At 38.7% G+C, this 26,487-nt stretch overlaps 2 protein-coding genes across 4 annotated transcripts; one reads left to right on the top strand and one right to left on the bottom strand.

Moving 5' to 3' along the window:
- The first annotated feature begins 556 nt into the window (after positions 1–556).
- Positions 557–26,351, top strand: LOC117568106 (uncharacterized). 3 transcript variants are annotated; one of them, XM_052005779.1, is made up of 8 exons: positions 557–647; positions 750–883; positions 941–1,075; positions 2,250–2,372; positions 24,155–24,561; positions 24,628–24,717; positions 24,776–24,945; positions 25,404–26,351. In XM_052005779.1, the coding sequence occupies exons 1-8, from the start codon at positions 568–570 to the stop codon at positions 26,269–26,271; spliced, it is 2,007 nt and encodes a 668-aa protein (XP_051861739.1). In that variant the 5' UTR covers positions 557–567; the 3' UTR covers positions 26,272–26,351. The 3 variants fall into 3 exon arrangements, with proteins under 3 accessions (XP_051861739.1, XP_051861740.1, XP_034104389.1); XM_052005780.1 differs by having other exon boundaries at positions 2,250–2,726; positions 24,509–24,561; XM_034248498.2 differs by lacking the exons at positions 557–647; positions 750–883; positions 941–1,075; positions 2,250–2,372 and adding exons at positions 23,218–23,520; positions 23,598–23,776; positions 23,834–23,968 and having other exon boundaries at positions 24,023–24,561.
- On the bottom strand, positions 20,020–22,539 carry LOC117568109 (ninjurin-A-like). Its single transcript, XM_034248500.2, has 4 exons — positions 22,235–22,539; positions 20,963–21,023; positions 20,445–20,845; positions 20,020–20,376 (listed from the first exon to the last, which is right to left on the bottom strand). The coding sequence occupies exons 1-4, from the start codon at positions 22,298–22,300 to the stop codon at positions 20,221–20,223; spliced, it is 684 nt and encodes a 227-aa protein (XP_034104391.1). The 5' UTR covers positions 22,301–22,539; the 3' UTR covers positions 20,020–20,220.
- Positions 26,352–26,487: the final 136 nt, after the last annotated feature.

The following is a 26,487-nucleotide window of genomic DNA, read 5'->3' as shown; positions in this document are numbered from 1 at the left end:
AACCAAATTTTCAGGAATCATAACTACTATAGTTATTACTGTATATACCAAAATTCGTAACTCTAGTTTTAAAATTACGCTTGTTATTCGATATTTTTTATTTGCAGGGGCGGAAGTGGGCGTGGCAAAAATTTGAAACAAACTTGATCTGCGTGCAAACATAACAAATGCTGTCGAAAAAAAATTATAGCTCTATCTCTTATAGTCTCTGAGATCTAGGTGCTCATACGGACAGACGGACGGACGGACAGACGGACATGGCTAGATCGTCTCGGCTGTTGACGCTGATCAAGAATATATATACTTTATAGGGTCGGAGATGCCTCCTTCTACCTGTTACATACGTTTTCTGCCGGCACAAAGTTAAAATACCCTTCTACCCTACGGGTAGCGGGTATAAAAATTTGTTTTAGATGGTTTGTTTGTTTTTTGGTCAATCAGTTTGCCTGATAAGGCTTAATTGACATATAAAGAAGTCGTCTGGACATATGTATATTCGATATAGATTTAATAGTTTAGCAAAAAATAGTTGCTTTCTTGCCGCTGTGAAGTGAAGTCAAATTGATAATGAGTAGAAAAAGTATTCGTGAAGTACAACAATCCTTTGCCGAATCGCTTGGATTTGGTAATGAAACCATCTGGGACCTGTGAGTATTGTGCACGAAATTTGCGATCAAGAAACAGAAATGATCTGTATTAATAGAAATACATTTAATTGTAAGATAATTTTATTCATGTATAATATAAAGTTTGTCAAATGAGCAATCCAAAATATTGAAAAAAAAGATCCGCATCCTTATTCCTGATCCTGAAAAAAATGACAAACAATGTGTAGTATTTGCCAGAATACGACAAACTTTATTCGATGCAGTTTGGGAACAACGTAAGTAAAGATTTCTCCACAACAGTTCATGTGGTTTATTGTATCGTGAATTCGCAGGTAAATACACAAATCGCCAGTCATTAACATCGATCTTTTATGTGCTGGTTGCCACCGATGAGACGAATGAAGATGATGCTATGAATTCCACAAAATGGTCTTGTCATCCGGTTTTTCGTGCACGTCGATGCGTTTGTAAGCATGTTCGATTTTTATACCTTCACCCATAGGATGGAAAGGTATTACAAGAAGAAGCAGTCATCTTCTCCAACCCCGTATTGAAGACATATTCTTGAACAGAAAATAAATATAAATATTTGTATATTTAGTTAGTCCTGTAGAATATATTGATATACAGCATTCGGTATATTTTAGTATTTTGTTAGCCCTGTATAGTGAATTAATATACAAAATACGGCTTTTAGTATATTCTTTGTATTTTGCTAGTCATGCATAGTACATTCATATACCAAATACATCTTTTGGTATGTTTCCATTATTTTGCTACCCCTGTAGAGTACATTGATAAACTTAATGCCATATAAAGTATATTGATATACCAAATATAGCTATTACTATATATTTCTCGTATTTTGTTTGCCCTGATATACTAAATACAGTTTTCGTCATATTTTAGTATGTATACCCGCTAGGGTAGAAGGTACCTATAGGGAAGAAGGATATTATAATTTTGTGCCTGCAGGAAATGTATGTAACAGACAGAAGGTGGCATCTCAGACCTTATAAAGTACATATGGGTAATTCTCTGGTAAATGTCGCGTGCGAACAGCTTTTCAGTTACAAAAAAAAACATAAACTAAAACAAATTTAAAATTAAGTGAAGGTTTTTCTTAAAGCTTTGGATTAGCACTATTTTTACAGCTAAGATTGATTTTAGTAACTTATTCTGTTTTACGATAAAATATATAAATTTATTTATTTTTTGGTTTTGCATACGAATTTGTTAATTTCTGCAATTATCAGAACAGAAAACAAAACAGAAAAAAAAATCCAAAACCATTCTTAGCTCTAATTAAAGTACTAATCTAGAGCTATAAAAATAACCTTTACTTATTTTTAAAATTGTTTCAGAATATGTTTTTTTTTGTAACTGAAAAGCTGGTCGCACGCGACATCCCTCAGAGAATTACCCATATATATATTCTTGATCAGTGTTAACAGCCTAGACGATCTAGCCATGTCCGTCTGTCTGTCCGTCCGTCTGTCCGTAGTAACACCTAGATCTCAGAGACTATAAGAGATAGAGATATAATTTTTTTTTATTAGTATTTTTGGCATCTTACAGTCGAGCAGACTTTTTTCAAGTTTATTATCTTATCTGCAATTGACTAAATCGATCGCCTTATAGCTGATATCAATGGACGCAGCGTCGATTGTTGCCTGATTTATGTGGACGAAAATGGGCGTGTCTATCAGAATTGGGAGTCCTATGTGTCCAGTAATCAGCTGCCCGAAGGCATTATGGTGACACCTCCTCGAGGCGTCTACAATCTTACATTGCGAGGCGAAGTCATCTTGCAATCCATGCCAACGCCGGCATCTTCAACGGAAAGCAAGGTACTTGGTGCACTCGACATTACCTTGGCAGTAGGTGGCTTGGGAGCAGCAGCTGTGCCCATAGCTGGACTAGCGCTCACAGTCGCTGCACCCGTTATGTTGGTAGCTGGCGCTGTTGGTTTAGCAGCTGCTGGCTATACGACGGCACGAGCTGGCGCTCAGCTTGTGGATCGCAGTCAGCACGAGCAGTCAATCAATGTGACAGATCGCACGGCACGTGGTCAATGGCTGAGTGTGGTTGCAGGTGCTGTTGGCCTTGGGGCTGCAGGTGCCACAAGTGCGGTGACAGTGGCCACAGATGCTGGCCGAGAAGTGGGCGCCGTAAGTGTCATTTTCAAGTGTAAATGTCGAGTTGAAGCGTTAACTAATCACACTATCCAACTACAGATTGCTCAATTGACGGTCAACAGCATGAACATCTCATCCATTATGATATCAGCCACGGGCTTGACGAGTGGCGTCATAGATTTAATACTTGTAAGCTGTAGTATTATTACTGTTTTGATACATTATAGAATACATTATTCATTTGCAGAAACATCAGGATGGCGACGATATATCCACCATGGATGCTCTACAGTTGTCTGCCTCGCTCTTCCTATTCACGCACAGTGTCTACAATTTTAAACTGGCTTCGACCATCATCAATGATACGGCCAACAATCGCATTGGCTCGTATCGTGAATCGCTAAGCAATCAACAGAGGTGAGTTAATTAATCTCAATTGGAAAGGTGTGGTAGGTAGGACCGGCTGCCCCTATTAGGGGCGAACCATAGACTAGTTGAGGTTTGTAGGTATGCCGGTGGAGGGTAGCTTCGTCCCAGAAGTCGCACAGCATAGATGCTGAACATCTACAGAGAAGATGCTCATTTTCTCCACTGATCGTTGTTTATGATACCCCTTTACAGCATGGATTAGCCTTCAGTCTTTCCTTGACGTATTTGGTTAAGTTAGTGTTTATTGAAGCACACATCAGCCTTGCAGTTTTGCACGAGTTGGTATTGCGCCAGCTCTCGTCCCTCTAACGCCTAGAGCGTACTTCAATTTCCCTGCCTAGAGATCTCTGGGATATCAGCACATTGCACATATTGTTAACATGAAGCCCAACCCCTTTTGGCAAGAGTGTCCGCGATCTCGTTGCCATCGATGCCCTCGTGGCTTGGGATCTTGTAGATGCGTACTACCGCAGATGCATTCAGCGACTCTATTGCTCTTCTACTTTCCAGGACAACTTTGGACTTGACCACATCTGAGTACATTGCTCTTATTGGAGCCTAGCTGTCAACCAAGATGTTAATCGAGTTGTACTTTCGCAGTATACCTCGCGCCACTTAGCCTTGCCTAGCGAAGCCTTCCGACTGGAAGATGCTGCAATGGTCAGAGACTTTGTAGAAATGTTAGGAATCGGGTTGGCACCGACTCCTTCGTCCATCTTCGACTCGTCGGTGAAGAGGTATAGGGCTTCGGAAATGCATACCCCTTCCCGCCAGCAGTCCGGTTCCACATATGTCGTGTTAATATGGTCAGTACAGGTGAGGGGGATAGTAGATAGTAGATAGTCCAAGTCTATACCAGTCTCCCTACTAATAAAGTAAGTTCCATTACTGAAGCGAAGCTGATTATGCTTATGTCGTTGGCATAGGCAATTAACTTGGGAGCCCGTCAAGTAAATTTTTGTAGCAGGCTATTCACAACCAGATTGCAAAGGAGAGGCGAGAAAACCCCACCCTGGGGAGTGTCATCTCGCACATCCTTTGTAATAGTCGAGTCGCCCCACGTGGCTACTTCCCGCCTGTCATCAAGAAATCGGTTGATCCATCTAAGGCTCTTCATATAGCGTCAGTAGTGACATTATTATAGGCGCCTGAAATGTCCAGAAATCCCCCTAAGCATATTCTTTGAAATGGTCTGCCTTTTCAATGGATGCTATTGCACAAGAGCATCGATATGGACTTGCCCTTCGTATACGCATACTGATTGGGGGCCAACAGATGCAATGAATTGCTTCTGATATGCATATCAAGAAGCTTCTCCAAAGATTTTGGAAAGAGGTTAGACCGATTAGCCGGAAGTCATTTGAGTCCTCATGGCTGCATTTGCCCGCCTTCGGCAGGAAATGTCTTTAGAGGTCCTCCAAAGAGTGGTGATATGACACCATGCGACTTACCATTGTCGGGACGTATAGATTGTAATTAGGCGACGTAAGCCCTGAGACCGTGTTGCCCGACGCTATCCACGGTTCCTGGACCAAAGTCGTGTAGGTGGACCCTCAAAGTGTGTGACCTTGGCGAGTCGTCTCTTGGTCCGAGACGGCTAAGCTCGAGTTGTTGATAGTAAAGGAATTGTTACAACTGATTTGGAGACTTTTGGGTAATTTTATTCTTGGGAGCCCCCATAGTGTTTTCAGTCTGACCGCCAGACACCTCGTACCATGCATTCTGCTTCTTGTTTTCAGACAGAAAAGTGCCCGATAGACAAGGAGCAGAGTCCTCAGCTAGGATCGGCAGTACCTTAAACGTCGGCGCATAGTAGAGATCTGCTACCCGATGACAATGAGGCTTTGCAGATCCTACCCAGCCAACCCCATTGGGAAGGTTCAGTAGAGGATTTTGCCAGCCTCAATTGGAAAGCAATCGACACTTTGTCGGCGTAAAAATTAAATGGTAATTCCAAGTATCGAATTTTATTTTTATTTGGTGGCTGAACATATTTTGAGAACGCTATAAAGATGAAAATGGAAAGGCATATAAATAAAGTACTTCAACTCAGTAATATAATGTTCTTGAATTGATTCCGATACTTCCCCGAGCTTTATTCTGTGTGCCAAGCTGAGCTATTAACTATAAATGATCTTTGTGGAAAGATATGAATGAATATTTCTCTTGTTTTAGTCATTTTGATTATACAATTTTTTTATTTAGAGAAAGCTGAACAAAAACTTCCATTAAAATATCATTTTATATTTATAATTCTCACGTGCCGCATACTGAATTGTCCTTTCAATTGCAGACGTACGATTGACAAGGTGGTCAAGGAGACGATCCGAACAAAAGGCGTTTCTACGGACATTATACGTAATGTGAACGAGATGCCATCGCGACAGCAGTTCAACAGGGATTTCAATCGCAATGGCATACGCCCCTCATTCGCAGCAAATGGCCAAGGTGTTGAGCTAAATGATCAAGTGTTCACAAATATGGCGGAGTTGCGTATACAGGATAATATCGAACCCGATATCCTTCGTCAAGTGACAAATCCCATGCCAAAATCATTTGAGGGCTCCGAAGCCAGTGGCAATAACGTCTGTCTTCTTGGCAATAACGGTGGTCGAGTTTTCACTGGATCCTCGGGAATGACAGAGTCAACCGCAAATTATGCGCCGGAGAACACAAGAAATTATGCTGACGGCGTACGCATTTTGAGACTCAGCAGTCTGGTGATTAATAATGTTGCAATTGAACTCTCTCAGTTCGGAGATGATATTTTCACACGGATCATCAATGCCGAGAGTTTTGAGAACGCTTTGCTAATGTTGGCCGACAATCTGAATGATAATGTGATGCAATTTGTGCTCAATTTGACGGAGACTTTTATGCATATTTTTTGGGATGAACTCAACGATTTTCTAAAGTTTTACATACCAGCAGAGTCGGTGCTATATAGGATTGGTACTCATATATTGGATAACTATCGTTATTTAACGATAGACCATTTACAGCTTTTTACTAGAGAAATCCTTGTGGCCGTTAGTGATTATTTTACTTCACTAAATCCAAACAATTTCCCAGGATTGCTAACCAAGTGCAAGGTGTGCAATCATTTCTATAACATTTGCGACGTGTAAGCGAAAAAAACGATGGAAACAAGCGCACGAATTAATTAAACACAATGTAAAGTTTCAATAAATATTAAACGATTATTCTTTTTATACCCGCTAGGGTAGTAGGGTATTATAACTTTGTGCCGTCAGAATATGTATGTAACATATACCAAATATTTTTACACCATTCGGTGTATTTGTGATATTTTGTGGTAGATTAATTTGGTATATTTTGAGAAGAATACCACAAAGTTTTGATTTTATACAAAATAGATAGCGGGGTTTTTACTTGTTATAAAATACATAACGCATAATTTTTAAATAAAAATAATGGTAATAATAATAATAATAATAATAATAATAATAATAATAATAATAATAATAATAATAATAATAAATAATAATAATAATAATAATAATAATAATAATAATAATAATAATAATATAATAATAATAATAATAATAATAATAATAATAATAATAATAATAATAATAATAATAATAATAATAATAATAATAATAATAATAATAATAATAATAATAATAATAATAATAATAAAACTAATAATAATAAAAAAAAAATGTATTTATTTGGGCCAAACCTCATATTAGTTTAAGGAGTTTATGTGAAGTTTACTATTGGGTGAACGTTTTGGCGAAACCTTGACGCTTCAATCGCCTCAACAGTCTAGCTGGTAGGAGCCTCCTAGCGAGTCTGTCTAACTCATAGAGTTAGCAACCTATCGCTATATCGGTTTGTGTGTCTACCAATCTACTCCTCTACAGAATGTATTTTTAGATCGCGGTGTAGGGAGGATCCACTCACGTACCAAGGGCAGTTTGTAATTTGTCGTAAACCCCTATTCTGCAGTACTTGAATGTGTTTGTAGTTTGATTTGGCAGCAATCCCCCAAATCTGCATTCCATATAGCCAAATTGCCACTATGCAATGTACGTATACTGCTCTCTTTGCCCGAAGAGATATTTTGCTTCTTTTGTTGAGCAGCCAGCGTAATTTCTGTAGCCTTTGGCCACAGTTCTTGGTGACAGCGTTTAAGTGTGGCGCAAAAGTGAGTCTCTTGCCTAGAACGATACCAAGATATTTCGCAGAAGTAGGTTGTTCCAGTGTCACGCCTTCGAAGTGAATAGCCGGACTGGTGGAGATTAATCTTTTTAGAGTAAAACACGGGTTTACTGTTTTTGTGGAATTTACCTTCAGATTCCACATGCTGCACCAAGCTGCCAAGTAATCCAGATATCCTTGGAGTCCGTTTGCAGCTTCTACTTGGCTTGGAGAGTTGTATAAGACAGCAATCTCGTCCGCATAAGTTGCAATGAGAGCCTTGGAGGGATCTTCCATATATGCACCCATTGGGATGGGTCATAGGTGTATAAGGAGTACAGCAGTGGTCCTAGAACACTACCCAGCAGGACTCCAGCTCTCATGTTGCATGATGTAGAAAATGAGTCTCTGACCTTGAATTCGCATCTATCCATATATGATTTTAAGATTCCATAGAATGGAGCAGGTAGCACCATTTTTATTTTACACAGAAGGCCATCGTGCCAGACTCTGTCGAAGGCTTGTTGCATGTCTATAAAGACTGCGTTGCAGTACTCTAAGTCGTCAAACGCTTGCAGGATTTGTTTTGCCAGCCTGTGAATTTGTTGCACTGTACTGTCCCCTCCGCGAAAACCAAACTGGTGCTCCGGCCAGATGTGACGCTCTCATGACGTCATGCAGTCTATTGGCAATAAGTCGTTCAAATACCTTCGATAACGATGGGAGCAAGCTAATTGGTCGATAGGATTATGTTTCAGCTTCTGGTTTGCCTGGTTTATGAATCATCACAATCGTAGCCATCTTCCACTGCTTTGGAAACACCTGCATTCTCAGCATGGCATTGAAAATGTTTGCAATAGAGGGAATAGCCTTCATTGGCAAAACCTTCAACGTGCGATTGGACCGCATACGCATTAGCTTGTTCTTCTTCATTTCCTGCAAGGCCACCACTAGGGCACTGAACTGGAACCTGCCTGAAGGGTTGTCTTTTTAAGGCTTTTGTGCATCTCCAGAGCGAGTAGTTAGCGTCAATCGTGTAGTCTAATGATGCCAGTTTTTGCTCCTTTCCTTAGCTGCCTTAACATACATATTGTAGTTTTCAACTGCCTTGTAGTCCGGTACCACATTAATCGATCCCAAGGGTCTTGAGAACGGATAGCACGTCTTCGGAGGCGTCGTTTATTTGCAAGAAGCTGTTTGGCTTCCTTTGTGAGACTAATTCCGCATTCGATTGCATCTACAATAGTTGAGCGGAAGGTGGAGTCGATGCAGTAGCAGCCCTGTGTATGGAGTCAGTCAGTATGTCAACTTACCTTCTATGTCATCTCCAGAGTCCAGGGCTCGATTTAATTGCCATGAGCTTTCCAGATGCTGTCTAAATGCTGGCAAATTAGTGTGTTTTGTAATGAACTGAGGAGAGAAGTGACGACAAGGGCTAGGTGATCTGAATCAAGGTACCAGCTCTGTTTTATATTTATCAGCAAATCAGGAATTCCATGATATAAGGCAAAGTCACTGCAGGTAGGCGTGTGGTTGTCAACATATGGGTACCTTGTGGGCGATCCTGTAGCAAGAACTTTGCCTCCGCAGGCAACGGCTTCTAATAGTTTGCGTCCTCTGAGTGAGTTGTACATATGTGTCACCCCACATCCAGTGTCTAGCATTCAGTCTCCGCCAATTAGATATCGTTGACCGCTAGCACGAAGTATGTCAATGAAATCTCTTTCTTCAAGTCTATTTCTCGGAGTGCTAACCTCCATATCTCCTAGTTCAGTAGCAACTTTAATTGTTGATATTTGAGTAGTAAGTGTCTCAATAATTCTTCGAGGAAAGTGGCGTAGAGTACTTCTTCCTAAAACAGCTGCGTCGCCTCCACTGTGATTGTTGTTTGATGGCTTGTAGGCGGGATTGAAGGCATATCCAAAGATTTAGACTGTTTGTCCTCGGTTGAGCCTAATTTCAGACAACAGAATGATGTTAACGTTATTGCTGTGCGCAAACCTCTTTGGCTTTTCCAGCTATGCCGTTGACATTCCAAATAAGAATCTTTAGTGGATTCATTGTGATTCTGGAACGTTAAACTGGAGCTGTTAGCACAAGGCTTAACATTGTGGATTTGTAGCACTTCGTAGCCAAGGGGTTTTTAAGTTCTCCGTAATGTCGCTGTTTAACGTACTATGGTGCAGGCCTTTTACAACGATTCTACGGCTTGTCTGTTTTCATTTGGTAGGTGTGAAATTCCAAGCCAACGTTATCCTTATGGTCCACAATGGCTCTGTAGGTATCACTGTCTTTGGGAAATATTTTTATCGTTTCGCCTTGATTGACCTTAACGATAACTTTGTCTCTATTAGCAACCTCATCTATACGTCCAGGAGCAGCCTCATCATTATCATTATTCATAACTGCTGCGTTGTTCACTGTGACATTAGTATCACCTACAGTTGCTTCATCAGCATCATCCGTTTCCGCATCCATGTCCAACAAAGCCAACATGTTGCTTGCCTGAGATCGATTGCTCTGTGTCAGTAGAGCAGCACTTTTGCTGGTGCTTGGCTGATCACTCTGAGCCGAGAGTAAGCGTGAGCGTTTATGACCATTGAACGCCCTCTAATTCCTAAGGGGAGGCGACAATGGTTGCTTTTTTCTTTTGCCAGTTAAACACTTTTGCGCGTTTACCAGTCTAGTTGCAGCTGCACTGGGTGTAGCAGTATAATTGGTAGCAGAGCTGTGATGGGCATAACCACTACGGCTATCATTGGCTATGCCAGAACAATTGCTGCTAGTTAATGCAGTAGCCAGGTTGTAGGAGCTAGTTGTGGTAGTAGCCATGGAGTACGTGGTGTTGCTGGTAGCTCTCGTAAATGTTAATGTGGTAGTGGTTGCACTGCAACAAAAATGAGCAAAAATGTACCAAACATTTTTCACGGAGATTTTTGTATTTCACAAATTGTGACTTACAAATTGTGATTTACAATATATTACTGTTTACGTAGTGATGCCCCTTACATTGGCGCATACACACATATTTTCTCAATTGACACGATACCTCGAAAATCGACTGTATGCGATAATTTCCAGTGCTATTTTCTAACTGAAACAAAATTTGTGTATGGTGGAACTGAGCCATTTGTTAAAATAATATGTGTGAACATAAAATTTTATGAAAAATTTAAATACTAGAACAGGCATATTAAAAATGTACCAAAACGTAAAAAAGTGATCCAATGTACCAACGCATAAAAAATGTACCCGTTTTGGTACATTTGTACCAAAAGTGGCAACCGTGCGCATAAGGCATATTACCAGAAACATTGTGTATTCTTTCGTAAACAGCCTGCTTGTTTCCAAGTATGGAGTCAGAAGAAGTGCTACGATCCATTAGACAATTGAAATATTTAATTTCTTAAATATTAGATTGTCAAAATTTGCACTTGGTTTGTAGTTTTGCTGTTGTTTCAAGCAAATGTGGCAGCAAAGCAGAATATCTGACAGAGATAACGGCACATGCGCAGCAGCTGCCCGTTTGGGCAGGCGCACACTTTGTTGTTATTGTCTTTGTTATCTCTATTACCGACACAGACTTGAGACGATGTTTTAAAATAGAATATTGTTAGTGAAAATCACAACTTGTACACTGTAAAATTGGATTTCATTATCGTGTCCAGATTAAGGATGTTTGTTTACTTACTTGGTTTGTTTTAGATGGTTTGTTTGCTTGTTTGGCCAATCAATTTGCCTGATAAGGCATAATTCACAGTATATAAAGAAGTCTTCTGGATATATAATTGAGTTGCTATCTTGCCGCTGTGAAGTGAAGTCAAATTAATAATGAGTGGAAAAAGTATTCGTGAAGTACAACAATCCTTTGCCGAATCGCTTGGATTTGGTAAGGAGATCATCTGGGACCTGTGAGTATTGTACACGACATTTGCGATAATATTGAGGATATTCAAGAAACAAAAATCACCTGCGTTAATACAAAAATATTTTATTGTAAAACAATTTAAATTAATTTTATTTCTGTTTGTAGTTTGTCAAATAGGCAATCCGAAATATTGGAAAAAAAAGATCCGCACCCTTATTCCTGATCCTGAAAATTACAAACAACGTGCAGTATTTGACAGAATACGTGAAACTTTATTCGATGCAGTTTGGGAACAACGTAAGTAAAACATTCCCCATAATAGTTGGTGTGGTTTATTGTATCGTGAATTCACAGGGAAATACACAAATCGCCAGTCGTTAACATCGATCTTTTATGTGCTGGTTGCCACCGATGAGACGGATGAAGATGATGCTATGAATTCCACAAAATGGTCTTGTCATCCGGTTTTTCGTGCACGTCGCTGCGTTTGTAAGCATGTTCGATTATTATACCCGCACCCATAGGTTTGAAAGGTATTAGAAGGAGTCATCTCCTCGAACCACATAAAGTATATATATTCTTGATCAGCTCTAACAGCCGAGTCAATATAGCCATGTCAGTCTGTTCGTCTATTCGTATGAAATACTGGATCTCAGAGTCTATAAGAGATATAGTAATATTTGGTCCACGACCATTTCCGCCCCCGCAAATCGAATAACAAGCGTAACTATTTCATGATTTTTACTACATACATGCAATCACAAGATCAGCCTTCATTATTCCTGTGCTCTTAAGAGTATATTGATATACCAAAAACAGTTTTCGGCGTATTATAGTATTTTGCTAGTCCTGTATAGAACATTGATATGCAAAATACATGTCTTGGTATATTTTAGCATTTTGTTAATCCTGTATAGTATATTGAAATTTAGATATATTTTGTTACTCCTTTTTTATATATATTTGCCAAAAATAGCTTTTTGTATATGTTAATATTTTTGCTAGTCTTGATAGTGCATTGATATATCGAATACAGTTTTTGGTATATTTTTTAGTATTTTGTTAGTCCTGTACACTATATTGATATACCAATTACAGCTTTTGGTATATTTTTTATACGTAGCTCTGTATATTTTTAGTATTTTGGTATAATTTAGTATTTTGGTCAGTACACTGGTTTGGTATATTTTAAGAATAATACCGCACTGTTTTATATTCATTGAAAATGGGTGGCGGGTATCTTACAGTCGAGCACACTCGACTTTCGCTTTCCTTCTGGTTTATTATCTTATCTACAATTGACTAAATCGAACGCTTTACAGCCAGTAGCAATGGACGCAGCAACAACAGCGACGATTGCTGCATGATTTATGTGGACGAAAATGGGCGTGTCTATCAGAACTGGGAGTCCTACTTGGATGACAACGAGTTGCCTGAAGGGATTATGGTGGCACCTCGCCGAGGTGTCTACAATCTCACATCGAAAGGCAGAGTTATATTGCAATCAAAGGAAACGCCAGCAGCAGGACCAATTCGCAAAGCAGTTGGCGTCCTAGACAAGTTATCGGCGGTGGGTGGCTTAGGAGCAGCAGCTGTGCCCGTCATTGGTATGATGTGCACAGTCGCTGCCCCAATTGTGTTTACAGCTTCAATTGTTGGTGGTGGTTGTGCTGTCTATTCGACGGTACGAGCTGGTGCTCAGCTTATCGATCGCAGTATGCACGATCAGTCGATCAATGTGAAAGATCGCACGGCACGCGGTCAATGGTTGGGCGTGGTGGGTGGTGTTGTTGGTCTTGGGGCATCACGTGCTACAGCAAATGCGATTAAGGCCACAAATGCCGGTAAACGAGTGGGAACAGTACGTGTTGTGTATAATGTGTCTTAGTTGAAGGGATCACTAATTAAATCACTCCACAATAGGTTGCTCAGTGGACTGTTAACGGCATGAACATCTCATCCATTGCGATGTCTGGTACGGGCTTAACGAATAGTATCATCGATTTATTACTGGTAATTAAGCTACTACTATTTACCTCAAGGATATTATTGACTCTTTAATTATTCGATTATAGAAACACGACGATGGCGATGACATATCCGCCTTGGATGTGTTACAGTTGTCTACTTCTCTTGTCCTGTTCACGCACAGTCTCTACAATTTCCAGCTGGCATCGAGCCTCATCAATGACACGTCCAACGAACGTATAGGATCATATCGCAAGACTCTAAGCAATCGACAGAGGTGAGTTGACACGAATAATACTTTTAATAGTAACAAGAATACAAATTTAAAACTGTGATTTAAACAAATCCTAAATTGCAGACGGATGTTCGACAAGATGGTCAAGGAGACGACTCGCATCAAGGGCGTTCGTCAGGCCAACGTGGATATTATACGCAATGTGAACGATATACCGTCGCGTCAGCAGTTCAATGATCTGCACAAGATCAACACCAAATTGAAAGAACATGACATTTTTCCATCGTTTGCAGCCAACGGCAGGGGAGTTCTGCTTAATGGCCAAGTGGTCACTAATGCAGCGGATTTGCGTGCCTATGTACAACATAATGTCGGACCCGATATCATCGCCCGGGTGACGAATCCCAAACCGGACACTTTTCAAGGCTTTGGGACATTGACTGCATTTCGAAGCAGTTGTTTTTTAAATCCGCATGAGATAGCGAAAAACGAACGAAGAAAACGACTGTGTCGAATATTTGAATTGGTGAAAACAGCTCGCAAAGTTCTACCCGAACTCTTTGACAAAAAGTCTGGCGTTAGTATTATTAGTGAGGAAAGCTACAATACACTGTTACTATTGTTCGATAATTTCGACGATGATATAAGGCACTTCGCTCTCCAGTTGACAGCTACATTCCTTAAGAGATATAGAGATGGTCTACATGAGAAGCTTCAGTTTTATATATATCTTCAGAGTCAGTGCTTTATAGGATTGGTACTCATATACTGCGCAAGTATCCCTCGTTCACTGTAGAAAAACTGGAAAGGAAAGAGGAGAAAATAATGGATGCCATCTATGAATACTTCATATCATTAAATCCCAACAATTATCGGGGTAGATTAAATAAGTGTGGTGTCTGCGGAAATTTCTATCAAATTTGCGAATTGTGAAAACAAATATTAAATCTAAAATAATAAATGTGAAATTTCAGTTTCGATTTCGTTAAATTTAACGTTTTTGTGTGATTTGTGTGAATAATAAAACAATAAAATTTTTTGTGGATCATTAATACTGTAGTTATTATTGTATCTGCTGTGGTGGCGCAGAGTTCGAAGTTTCCCCTTTCCCGTACAAAGAAGTTACAACACTCGCCTTTTCTTTTTTATACATATATGTATGTATGTATATTTGAAATTTCAAATCCTTGGGCTCAAATGCTAATGAGTCGGTCGACGATAAATAATGTCACCAACATCCAACAGAATAACTAAATGCGCTTATTAAAAATCATAAAATATTAAAACAGTAAAAAAAAATTATAAAATATGTATATTTTTTTTATGTATGTATATATGTTATTTTTCAGTATTACGATCAAAAAAATGTACCCTAAAATTTTTTCACGAAAGATTTTTGTATTTTACAAATTGTGACTCACAACCACGGTTGCCATTCCAAAAAAATGTTTTGTACCAAAATTTGGAGCAAAAATGTACCAAACATTTTTCACGGAGATTTTTGTATTTCACAAATTGTGACTTACAAATTGTGATTTACAATATATTACTGTTTACGTAGTGATGCCCCTTACATTGGCGCATACACACATATTTTCTCAATTGACACGATACCTCGAAAATCGACTGTATGCGATAATTTCCAGTGCTATTTTCTAACTGAAACAAAATTTGTGTATGGTGGAACTGAGCCATTTGTTAAAATAATATGTGTGAACATAAAATTTTATGAAAAATTTAAATACTAGAACAGGCATATTAAAAATGTACCAAAACGTAAAAAAGTGATCCAATGTACCAACGCATAAAAAATGTACCCGTTTTGGTACATTTGTACCAAAAGTGGCAACCGTGCGCATAAGGCATATTATAGAAACATGGTGTATTCTTTCGTAAACAGCCTGCTTGTTTCCAAGTATGGAGTCAGAAGAAGTGCTACGATCCATTTGACAATTGTAATATTTAATTTCTTAAATATTAGATTGTCAAAATTTGCACTTGGTTTGCAGTTTTGCTGTTGTTTCAAGCAAATGTGGCAGCAAAGCAGAATATCTGACAGAGATAACGGCACATGCGCAGCAGCTTGCCCGTTTGGGCAGGCGCACACTTTGTTGTTATTGTCTTTGTTATCTCTATTACCGACACACAGACTTGAGACGATGTCTTAAAATAGAATATTATTAGTGAAAATCACTGTCTGTGTCACTTGTACACTGTAAAATTGGATTTCATTATCGTGTCCAGATTAAGGATGTTTGTTTACTTACTTGGTTTGTTTTAGATGGTTTGTTTGCTTGTTTGGCCAATCAGTTTGCCTGATAAGGCTTAATTCACAGTATATAAAGAAGTCTTCTGGATATATAATTGAGTTGCTATCTTGCCGCTGTGAAGTGAAGTCAAATTAATAATGAGTGGAAAAAGTATTCGTGAAGTACAACAATCCTTTGCTGAATCGCTTGGATTTGGTAAGGAGATCATCTGGGACCTGTGAGTATTGTACACGACATTTGCGATAATATTGAGGATATTCAAGAAACAAAAATCACCTGCGTTAATAAAAAAAATATTTTATTGTAAAACAATTTAAATTAATTTTATTTCTGTTTGTAGTTTGTCAAATAGGCAATCCGAAATATTGGAAAAAAAGATCCGCACCCTTATTCCTGATCCTGAAAATTACAAACAACGTGCAGTATTTGACAGAATACGTGAAACTTTATTCGATGCAGTTTGGGAACAACGTAAGTAAAACATTCCCCATAATAACATAGTTGGTGTGGTTTATTGTATCGTGAATTCACAGGGAAATACACAAATCGCCAGTCGTTAACATCGATCTTTTATGTGCTGGTTGCCACCGATGAGACGGATGAAGATGATGCTATGAATTCCACAAAATGGTCTTGTCATCCGGTTTTTCGTGCACGTCGCTGCGTTTGTAAGCATGTTCGATTATTATACCCGCACCCATAGGTTTGAAAGGTATTAGAAGGAGTCATCTCCTCGAACCACATAAAGTATATATATTCTTGATCAGCTCTAACAGCCGAGTCAATATAGCCATGTCAGTCTGTTCGTCTATTCGTATGAAATACTGGATCTCAGAGTCTATAAGAGATATAGTAATATTTGGTCCACGACCATTTCCGCCCCCGCAAATCGAATAACAAGCGTAACTATTTCATGATTTTTACTACATACATGCAATCACAAGATCAGCCTTCATTATTCCTGTGCTCTTAAGAGTATATTGATATACCAAAAACAGTTTTCGGCGTATTATAGTATTTTGCTAGTCCTGTATAGAACATTGATATGCAAAATACATGTCTTGGTATATTTTAGCATTTTGTTAATCCTGTATAGTATATTGAAATTTAGATATATTTTGTTACTCCTTTTTTATATATATTTGCCAAAAATAGCTTTTTGTATATGTTAATATTTTTGCTAGTCTTGATAGTGCATTGATATATCGAATACAGTTTTTGGTATATTTTTAGTATTTTGTTAGTCCTGTACACTATATTGATATACCAATTACAGCTTTTGGTATATTTTTTATACGTAGCTCTGTATATTTTTAGTATTTTGGTATAATTTAGTATTTTGGTCAGTACACTGGTTTGGTATATTTTAAGAATAATACCGCACTGTTTTATATTCATTGAAAATGGGTGGCGGGTATCTTACAGTCGAGCACACTCGACTTTCGCTTTCCTTCTGGTTTATTATCTTATCTACAATTGACTAAATCGAACGCTTTACAGCCAGTAGCAATGGACGCAGCAACAACAGCGACGATTGCTGCATGATTTATGTGGACGAAAATGGGCGTGTCTATCAGAACTGGGAGTCCTACTTGGATGACAACGAGTTGCCTGAAGGGATTATGGTGGCACCTCGCCGAGGTGTCTACAATCTCACATCGAAAGGCAGAGTTATATTGCAATCAAAGGAAACGCCAGCAGCAGGACCAATTCGCAAAGCAGTTGGCGTCCTAGACAAGTTATCGGCGGTGGGTGGCTTAGGAGCAGCAGCTGTGCCCGTCATTGGTATGATGTGCACAGTCGCTGCCCCAATTGTGTTTACAGCTTCAATTGTTGGTGGTGGTTGTGCTGTCTATTCGACGGTACGAGCTGGTGCTCAGCTTATCGATCGCAGTATGCACGATCAGTCGATCAATGTGAAAGATCGCACGGCACGCGGTCAATGGTTGGGCGTGGTGGGTGGTGTTGTTGGTCTTGGGGCATCACGTGCTACAGCAAATGCGATTAAGGCCACAAATGCCGGTAAACGAGTGGGAACAGTACGTGTTGTGTATAATGTGTCTTAGTTGAAGGGATCACTAATTAAATCACTCCACAATAGGTTGCTCAGTGGACTGTCAACGGCATGAACATTTCATCCATTGCGATGTCTGCTACGGGCATATCGAATGGCATCATCGATTTATTACTGGTAATTAAGCTACTACTATTTACCTCAAGGATATTATTGACTCTTTAATTATTCCATTATAGAAACACGACGATGGCGATGACATATCCGCCTTGGATGTAGTACAGTTGTCTACTTCTCTTATCCTGTTCACGCACAGTCTCTACAATTTCCAGCTGGCATCGAGCCTCATCAATGACACGTCCAACGAACGTATAGGATCATATCGCAAGACTCTAAGCAATCGACAGAGGTGAGTTGACACGACAAATACTTTTAATATTAACAACAATACAAATTTAAAACTGTGATTTAAACAAATCCTAAATTGCAGACGGATGTTCGACAAGATGGTCAAGGAGACGACTCGCATCAAGGGCGTTCGTCAGGCCAACGTGGATATTATACGCAATGTGAACGATATACCGTCGCGTCAGCAGTTCAATGATCTGCACAAGATCAACACCAAATTGAAAGAACATGACATTTTTCCATCGTTTGCAGCCAACGGCAGGGGAGTTCTGCTTAATGGCCAAGTGGTCACTAATGCAGCGGATTTGCGTGCCTATGTACAACATAATGTCGGACCCGATATCATCGCCCGGGTGACGAATCCCAAACCGGACACTTTTCAAGGCTTTGGGACATTGACTGCATTTCGAAGCAGTTGTTTTTTAAATCCGCATGAGATAGCGAAAAACGAACGAAGAAAACGACTGTGTCGAATATTTGAATTGGTGAAAACAGCTCGCAAAGTTCTACCCGAACTCTTTGACAAAAAGTCTGGCGTTAGTATTATTAGTGAGGAAAGCTACAATACACTGTTACTATTGTTCGATAATTTCGACGATGATATAAGGCACTTCGCTCTCCAGTTGACAGCTACATTCCTTAAGAGATATAGAGATGGTCTACATGAGAAGCTTCAGTTTTATATATCTTCAGAGTCAGTGCTTTATAGGATTGGTACTCATATACTGCGCAAGTATCCCTCGTTCACTGTAGAAAAACTGGAAAGGAAAGAGGAGAAAATAATGGATGCCATCTATGAATACTTCATATCATTAAATCCCAACAATTATCGGGGTAGATTAAATAAGTGTGGTGTCTGCGGAAATTTCTATCAAATTTGCGAATTGTGAAAACAAATATTAAATCTAAAATAATAAATGTGAAATTTCAGTTTCGATTTCGTTAAATTTAACGTTTTTGTGTGATTTGTGTGAATAATAAAACAATAAAATTTTTTGTGGATCATTAATACTGTAGTTATTATTGTATCTGCTGTGGTGGCGCAGAGTTCGAAGTTTTCCCCTTTCCCGTACAAAGAAGTTACAACACTCGCCTTTTCTTTTTTATACATATATGTATGTATGTATATTTGAAATTTCAAATCCTTGGGCTCAAATGCTAATGAGTCGGTCGACGATAAATAATGTCACCAACATCCAACAGAATAACTAAATGCGCTTATTAAAAATCATAGAATATTAAAACAGTAAAAAAAATTATAAAATATGTATAATATTTTTTTTATATATATATGTTATTTTTCAGTATTACGATCAAAATCTTAATTTTCGAACTTTTTATACCCGCTACCCATAGAGTAAAAGGGTATTATAACTTTGTGACTTCAGGAAATGTATGTAACAGGTAGAAGGAGGCATCTCCGACCCTATAAAATATATACATATTCTTGATCACCAGCAACAGCCGAGACGATCTAGCCATATACGAGATAGAGCTATAATTTTTTTTCGACATCATTTGTTATGTTTGCACGCAGATCAAGTTTGTTTAAAATTTTTGCCACGTCCTCTTCCGCCCCCGCAAATCAACAAAAATCAAATAACAAGCGTAATTTTAAAACTAGAGCGAATTTTGGTGTATACAATATTAACAATAGTTGTTATGATTCCTGAAAATTTGATATACCAAATATACATTTTGGTATATTTTTAATATTTTGCAGTATTTCGGTATATTTTGAAAATAATACCGCTAAATTTTGTTTTTATTCAAAATGGGTAGCGGGTATCTTACTCTCGTGGTCTTAAAGTGGTCTTATTTCAACAACACAACAAATGTTTTTGATTTTAGAACTTGATTTTTTTCAGTGCACTGTACAATTATTTATTTGCATTTTGTTTAGTTTTTCAACAATTGTTGATGGCGATAGACACTGAATTCATTTTGAGATCCAGCCAAATACTGTTTATTTTTATGTTAGCAGCATTAACTGGTGAGCTGACTGAATTCGAATTTCTCTACGGATTTGTTTAAACCATTGATAATTCCAGTCTGTGTGACTTATTTTGTTTGTCAGTCTTCTGCCCTGTTGACTTGACGCAGACCGCATTGAATTCACGCTGTTGTAAACGCCGAGATTAACACATTGACAACGGTTACAATGAAAATGCCAATGACTGTGTAATTATTAATTCGGTTCGCACGACAGATTTCCTTCTCGTTCTTGATATTGTATCTGCTAATCCATATAAGTCCGACGCCTACGGCAATCTACATATGCATATACAAAATATTAAAAGTCAATGCCAATTTGGCAATACTGCGAGTGAGTAACGCACCTGGAATATGATGCTCAACGAAATGAACAATAAACTGGGATAAAAATATGGATGTTGTTGTTTTGTCTCCAGCACATAACGCAGTTGATTCGCATTTGCCGAGAGCAGCGCCAAGTCCATCATACCCTTTGCCAGTGTCTTCTTATGCTGATACGTATTAACATCTGGTATTGGCGTCTGCACGCCATTGATGTTCACGAACCCGTTACCATTATAGCCGGGATATGGAAAGCTTCGACTTGGTCCTCCATTTGGCAGGGGAGATTTTGCAAAAGGAACAACACTTCCACCCCGACTGCCGCCTCGCTTCTCATCATCGGCTAGAAGACCATCGTCAACACCAACATTATTGCCATCTGTATAAGGACGATCGTCATTTTCATCGTCATCAGTTTCAGGAACTACAAACGAAAATCAAAGGTAATCAAATACAATTAAATACTTTTTAGTTAAGCAGCTCATACTTAAATCATATGTGAATAGATAGATGTAACATATTTAGTTCAATCAATACTAACCTGCTCGTGGTATACGACGCACACGTCCATCGATGTCGTCAATAGCCTCGTTGTGAATACCCTGTAAAGCAATGAAGTATTTATTGTTGAAGCTATAGTAATATTAAATGCTAAATAAACTTCGCGATAAAGTTATCCAGTATTTAAATGCACTTGTTTTATTATTAGCATAAAATGCATCCTTTGTTTGTAAACACAAATCTTGAGCATTAATAATACTAAGCAAGTAAGAAAGCTACAGTCGAGTGTGCTCGACTGTGAGATACCCACTACCCATTTTGAATAAATGCAAAATATTGCAGTATTTTAAAAAATACTAAAAATAATATACCACAAAATACCAAAAATATACAGAATTGTATATATATATTGGTATATTGGTATTGACCTACACTCGTATATTACAGAGTACAAAATATACCAGATTGTCGGCCAAAGCAACTAAGACCCCTACTAAGTAGGCGTTTTTGCTTATTCAAAAGATTTCGAAGCAAACTTGATCTGCGTACAAACATAACAAATACTGTCGAAACAAAATTATAGCTCTATCGCTTATAGTCTCTGAGATCTACATAGGTGTTCATACGGACAGACAGACAGACAGACATGGCTAGATCGTCTCGGCTGTTGACGCTGATCAAGAATATATATACTTCACAGGGTCGGAGATGCCTCCTAAATGTTACATACATTTCCTACCCTATGAGTAGCGGGTATGAAAACGCACCACAGCTTCCGTCACATTTGTTGATTAATTCACTTACATACTTATGTATTTCTATACATTGTACATATGTATGCTATAAACGCATGCGTAAATTTGAGCTAGAAAAAAGCCCCAGTGAAATTAAATCTCACAATTGTGTCCAGTCTACCTATGACTAACCTGGGATTTTTTTGTATTTCTTTTTATGGTACACAGACAGATACTTTCATCAAGTTCAACACTGTTTACTTTGGCAATTATCAGCAAAATCTTCATAAACATATTTATAGCGAACCTAACTAGTCGAAACATTGTATATAATAAAATATTTAAATGTTCTAAATGATGATCGACTGGAAGATACTGTGCATTTTAAAGATAAGTTGTTCTTGTGTGATTCATGAAATATTTAATTGTAATTTAAGTTCTTTATTTACATAGTTTTCCATAAAAAGTACTTAAGGTATTTTTATAGTTTATAGTAAGTTTTAATTTTTGCTCTGGTTTCTGCTTTAAAGTCGACTGAATGTAATGTATGCAAATCAGTTTAGATCAATCTAACTTACTTGATTTTTTAATTTATCAGCATCCATCTTATCCATTTGAAGTGTAATATGTTTTAGATTGTTCATTTTTCAATTAAAAATACGTTTTAACCGACAATGTAAACAAAATTTTAATGAGTTGAGGAAAAATACAAAAAGTTAACGTGAATGAACACTTGACGACGTTTTGACCGGGAAGCGAAAACTCATGCGCGTTTAGCAACCGCGTCTCACGCTATTAAAAATACAACCGACACTGAGCAAACCCCCAAACCTAAATCTTCATCCGAGATGAAATAGCATTCGCTGTTGCCGTTAACGTTAATGCTCTTGGCATGCTCTCCCTCTCTCTCTCTCTCTCTCTCTCGGTCTTACATCAATGTCCAGTTGGATGCGACTCTCACGTAATGTTTGTGCTTTAACCAAAAGCTCTTTCTTGCTCTCTAAAAGCCGCTTGCTAGCATGCTAACTGTGAGTCGTATTAGAAATGCTAAAACTTAGTATGAAAGTTCATACACATAAACAAACTCACACAGACACACGCACCTACATATGTATAAATATGCACATATTTAAAGAGTGCAAATTTATGGTGTGTAATGTGTCTCTAATTATTGTGCTTGGCGTGTTGCAATTCAATTTGATAAAAAAAAATTCTTGGAAAATGTTCTAAACAAAAGTTAAGTAGACAGGAATGTACATTGTATGTATGTGCAAAAAAAATCCATATGCACAAAAAGTAAACGCTGAGTCATTAATGGGAAATTTACCTCGTTGGCAGCATTTGCAGCTGCCAAAAAAAAAAAAAAGAAAACGATTGCCAAGTTCATCATAATCAAAGAAAACCAACACAAAGATAAATTACAACATAAAATGTATATTATTAGTTAATTAAAACACGCACATTTAAAGAGAAAACATCAAGTCGATATTGCTGCTAAACAATTTTTCGAAAGGCGCGAAAATGAATGAAACGGTATTGAGTTCATCGATAAGAGCTTAACCTATCAATAAGCTTCGATATCGATTATTATTGACATTGCAACACAGCGCAGTATCGATCAACACAAATTCATTGCCGAATATCGGACGCTTGTGAGTCACATCGTTGACAATCCGACGATAAAAGTGTGTTTTCCCTTTAAATGTGGAACATTACAGCAGCAGCAGTTAAAGTAGCGTGATCTGAACAGAATGGGCGAGCGTGTTGAAGCAAATAATAATGGAGTTGCAGCGCGTAGCATTCGTGAAGTGCAACAATCCTTTGGCGAATCCCTTGGATTTGGTAATGAGATCATTTGGGATCTGTGAGTACTGCGCAATTGAGTTTCGATGAGACATTAACACATTACTCACGCTATATGCATGTGCAATATGTATTTAGTTTATCAGATGAACAATCGCAGATATTGGAAACCAAAATCCGCACCCTTATACCTGATCCAACAGTGCCAAGCAATTTAGTAGGTGACGAAAGGGAAAAAGCCGAAGAAAGAGTTGCCAAACAATGTGGAGTCTTCGCCAGATTACGTCAAACTTTATTCAACGCGGTTTGGGAACAACGTAAGTAAAGATTTACCCATAACAGTTGATGTAGTTTATTGCATCGTGTATGCACAGGTAAATACACAAATCGCCAGTCGTTAACGTCGATCTTTTATGTGCTGGTTGCCACCGATGAGACGGATCACAATAATGCTCTGAATTGCACAAAGTGGTCTTGCCATCCCGTTTTTCGTGCCCGTCGCTGTCTTTGTAAGCATTTTCTGATTATCTTATCTACAATTGACTAAATCGAACGCTTTACAGCCGATAGCAATGGACGCAGCAACAACAGCGACGATTGCTGCCTGATTTATGTGGACGAAAATGGGCGTGTCTATCAGAATTGGGAGTCCTATGTGACCAGCAATCAGCTGCCCGAAGGCATTATGGTTACACCTCCTCGAGGCGTCTACAATCTTACATTGCGAGGCGATGTCATCTTGCAATCCATGTCAACGCCGGCGTCTTCAACGGGAAGCAAGGTACTTGGTGCACTCGACATTACCTCGGCTGTAGGTGGCTTGGGAGCAGCAGCTGTGCCCATAGCTGGACTAGCGTTCACAGTCGCTGCACCCGTTATGTTGGTAGCTGGCGCTGTTGGTTTAGCAGCTGCTGGCTATTCGACAGCACGAGCTGGCGCTCAGCTTGTGGATCGCAGTCAGCACGAGCAGTCAATCAATGTGACAGATCGCACGGCACGCGGTCATTGGCTGAGTGTGGTGGCAGGTGCTGTTGGCCTTGGGGCTGCAGGTGCCACAAGTGCGGTGACAGTGGCCACAAATGCTGGCCGAGAAGTGGGCGCCGTAAGTGCCATTTCCTTGCAATGTATTTGAGTTGAAGCGTTAACTAATCCTACTATCCAACAACAGATTGCTCAATTGACGGTCAACAGCATGAACATCTCATCCATTATGATATCAGCCACGGGCTTGACGAGTGGCGTCATAGATTTAATACTTGTAAGCTGTAGTATTATTATTGTTTTGATACATTATAGAATAGATTATTCATTTGCAGAAACATCAGGATGGCGACGATATATCCACCATGGATGTGCTACAGTTGTCAGCCTCGCTCTTCCTGTTCACGCACAGTGTCTACAATTTTAAACTGGCTTCGACCATCATCAATGATACGGCCAACAATCGCATTGGCTCGTATCGTGAAACGCTAAGCAATCGACAGAGGTGAGTTAAGCCGATTATGTTGCAATTGACAGTTTATCAGCATATCATTATCAGTTTAAATGGTAATTCCCCCACAATAATTTAGCTAAGTATCAATATTTGGTTCTTCCCCGAATTTTATTTTCATTTGGTGGTTGAACCCATTTTGAGTACGGCATAAAAATAGGAGAGGAAAGGCATACCAATAAGGTACTTCAACTCAGTTATATAATGTTCTTGAATTGATTTCGGTACTTCTCAGAGCTTTATTCTGTGTACCAAACTGAGCTATCAACTATAAGTGATCTTTGTGGAAAGATATGAATTTGTTTCAGTCAAAACACAAATCAAATGAACATATTTAGATTATACAATGTTATTGGCGTAGAGAGATTTATTAGAGCTATAACGAAAACATCCATTTTCGTTTAAAATCAAAAAAGGATCATTACCATTTTATTTTTTCTCTTCAATTGCAGGCGTATGTTCGACAAGGTGGTCAAGGAGACGATCCGAACTAAAGGCGTTTCTAGGGCCAACATGGACATTATACGGAATGTGAACGAGATGCCATCGCGACAGCAGTTCAACGATCTGTACAAGATCAACAGGGATTTAAATCGCAATGACATACGCCCCTCATTCGCAGCAAATGGGCAAGGTGTTGAGCTGAATGGTCAAGTGGTCACAAATACGGCGGAATTGCGTGCCAGCGTACAGCACAATATCGGACCCGATATCCTTGGCCGGGTGACGAATCCCATACCAGAGTCATTTCAAGGTTCCGCAGTCGGAGGCAATAACGCTGGCCTTCGTGGCAATAACGCTGGTCGAGTTTTTACTGGATCCGCCGGAATGATGCAGTCAAGCGCGATTGATGCGCCGGAGAACACAAGAAATTATGCTGACGGCGTACGCATTTTGAGACTCAGCAGTCTGGTGATTAATGGTGTTGCAATTGCACTCTCTCAGTTCGGAGATGATATTTTCACACGGATCATCAATGCCGAGAGTTTTGAGAACGCTTTGCTAATGTTGGCCGACAATCTGAATGATAATGTGATGCAATTTGTGCTTAATTTGACGGAGACATTTATGCATATTTTTTGGGATGAACTCAACGATTTGCTAAAGTTTTACATATCGGCAGAGTCGGTGCTATATAGGATTGGTACTCACATATTGGATAACTATCGTTATTTAACAATAGATCAGTTAAAGCTTTATACTGGAGAAATTATTCAGGCTGTTGATGATTATTTCACTTCACTAAATCCCAACAATTTTCCAGGATTGCTAACCAAGTGCAAGGTGTGCAATCATTTCTATAACATTTGCGACTTGTAAGCGATGATAAAACGATGGAAACGAGCGCACAAAATAATTAAACACAATATAAACTTTGAAATAAATATTAAAAAATCATAGTTTTTTTTCTGTATTTTCCATTTTTTGTATGTGAGAATATCTAAAGTAAAACTTAAAAACAAAAGATACATGAATACGCCACGCAAAACACACACAAGTAATAATAAAAATTATGCATAATTTAATAGTAATAAT

This window comes from Drosophila albomicans, chromosome 3 (assembly GCF_009650485.2).
Source record: "Drosophila albomicans strain 15112-1751.03 chromosome 3, ASM965048v2, whole genome shotgun sequence".
Classification (NCBI taxonomy): domain Eukaryota; kingdom Metazoa; phylum Arthropoda; class Insecta; order Diptera; family Drosophilidae; genus Drosophila; species Drosophila albomicans.
The sequence above is the reverse complement of the archived record's forward strand: the minus strand, read 5'-3'. Positions and strand labels throughout refer to the sequence as shown.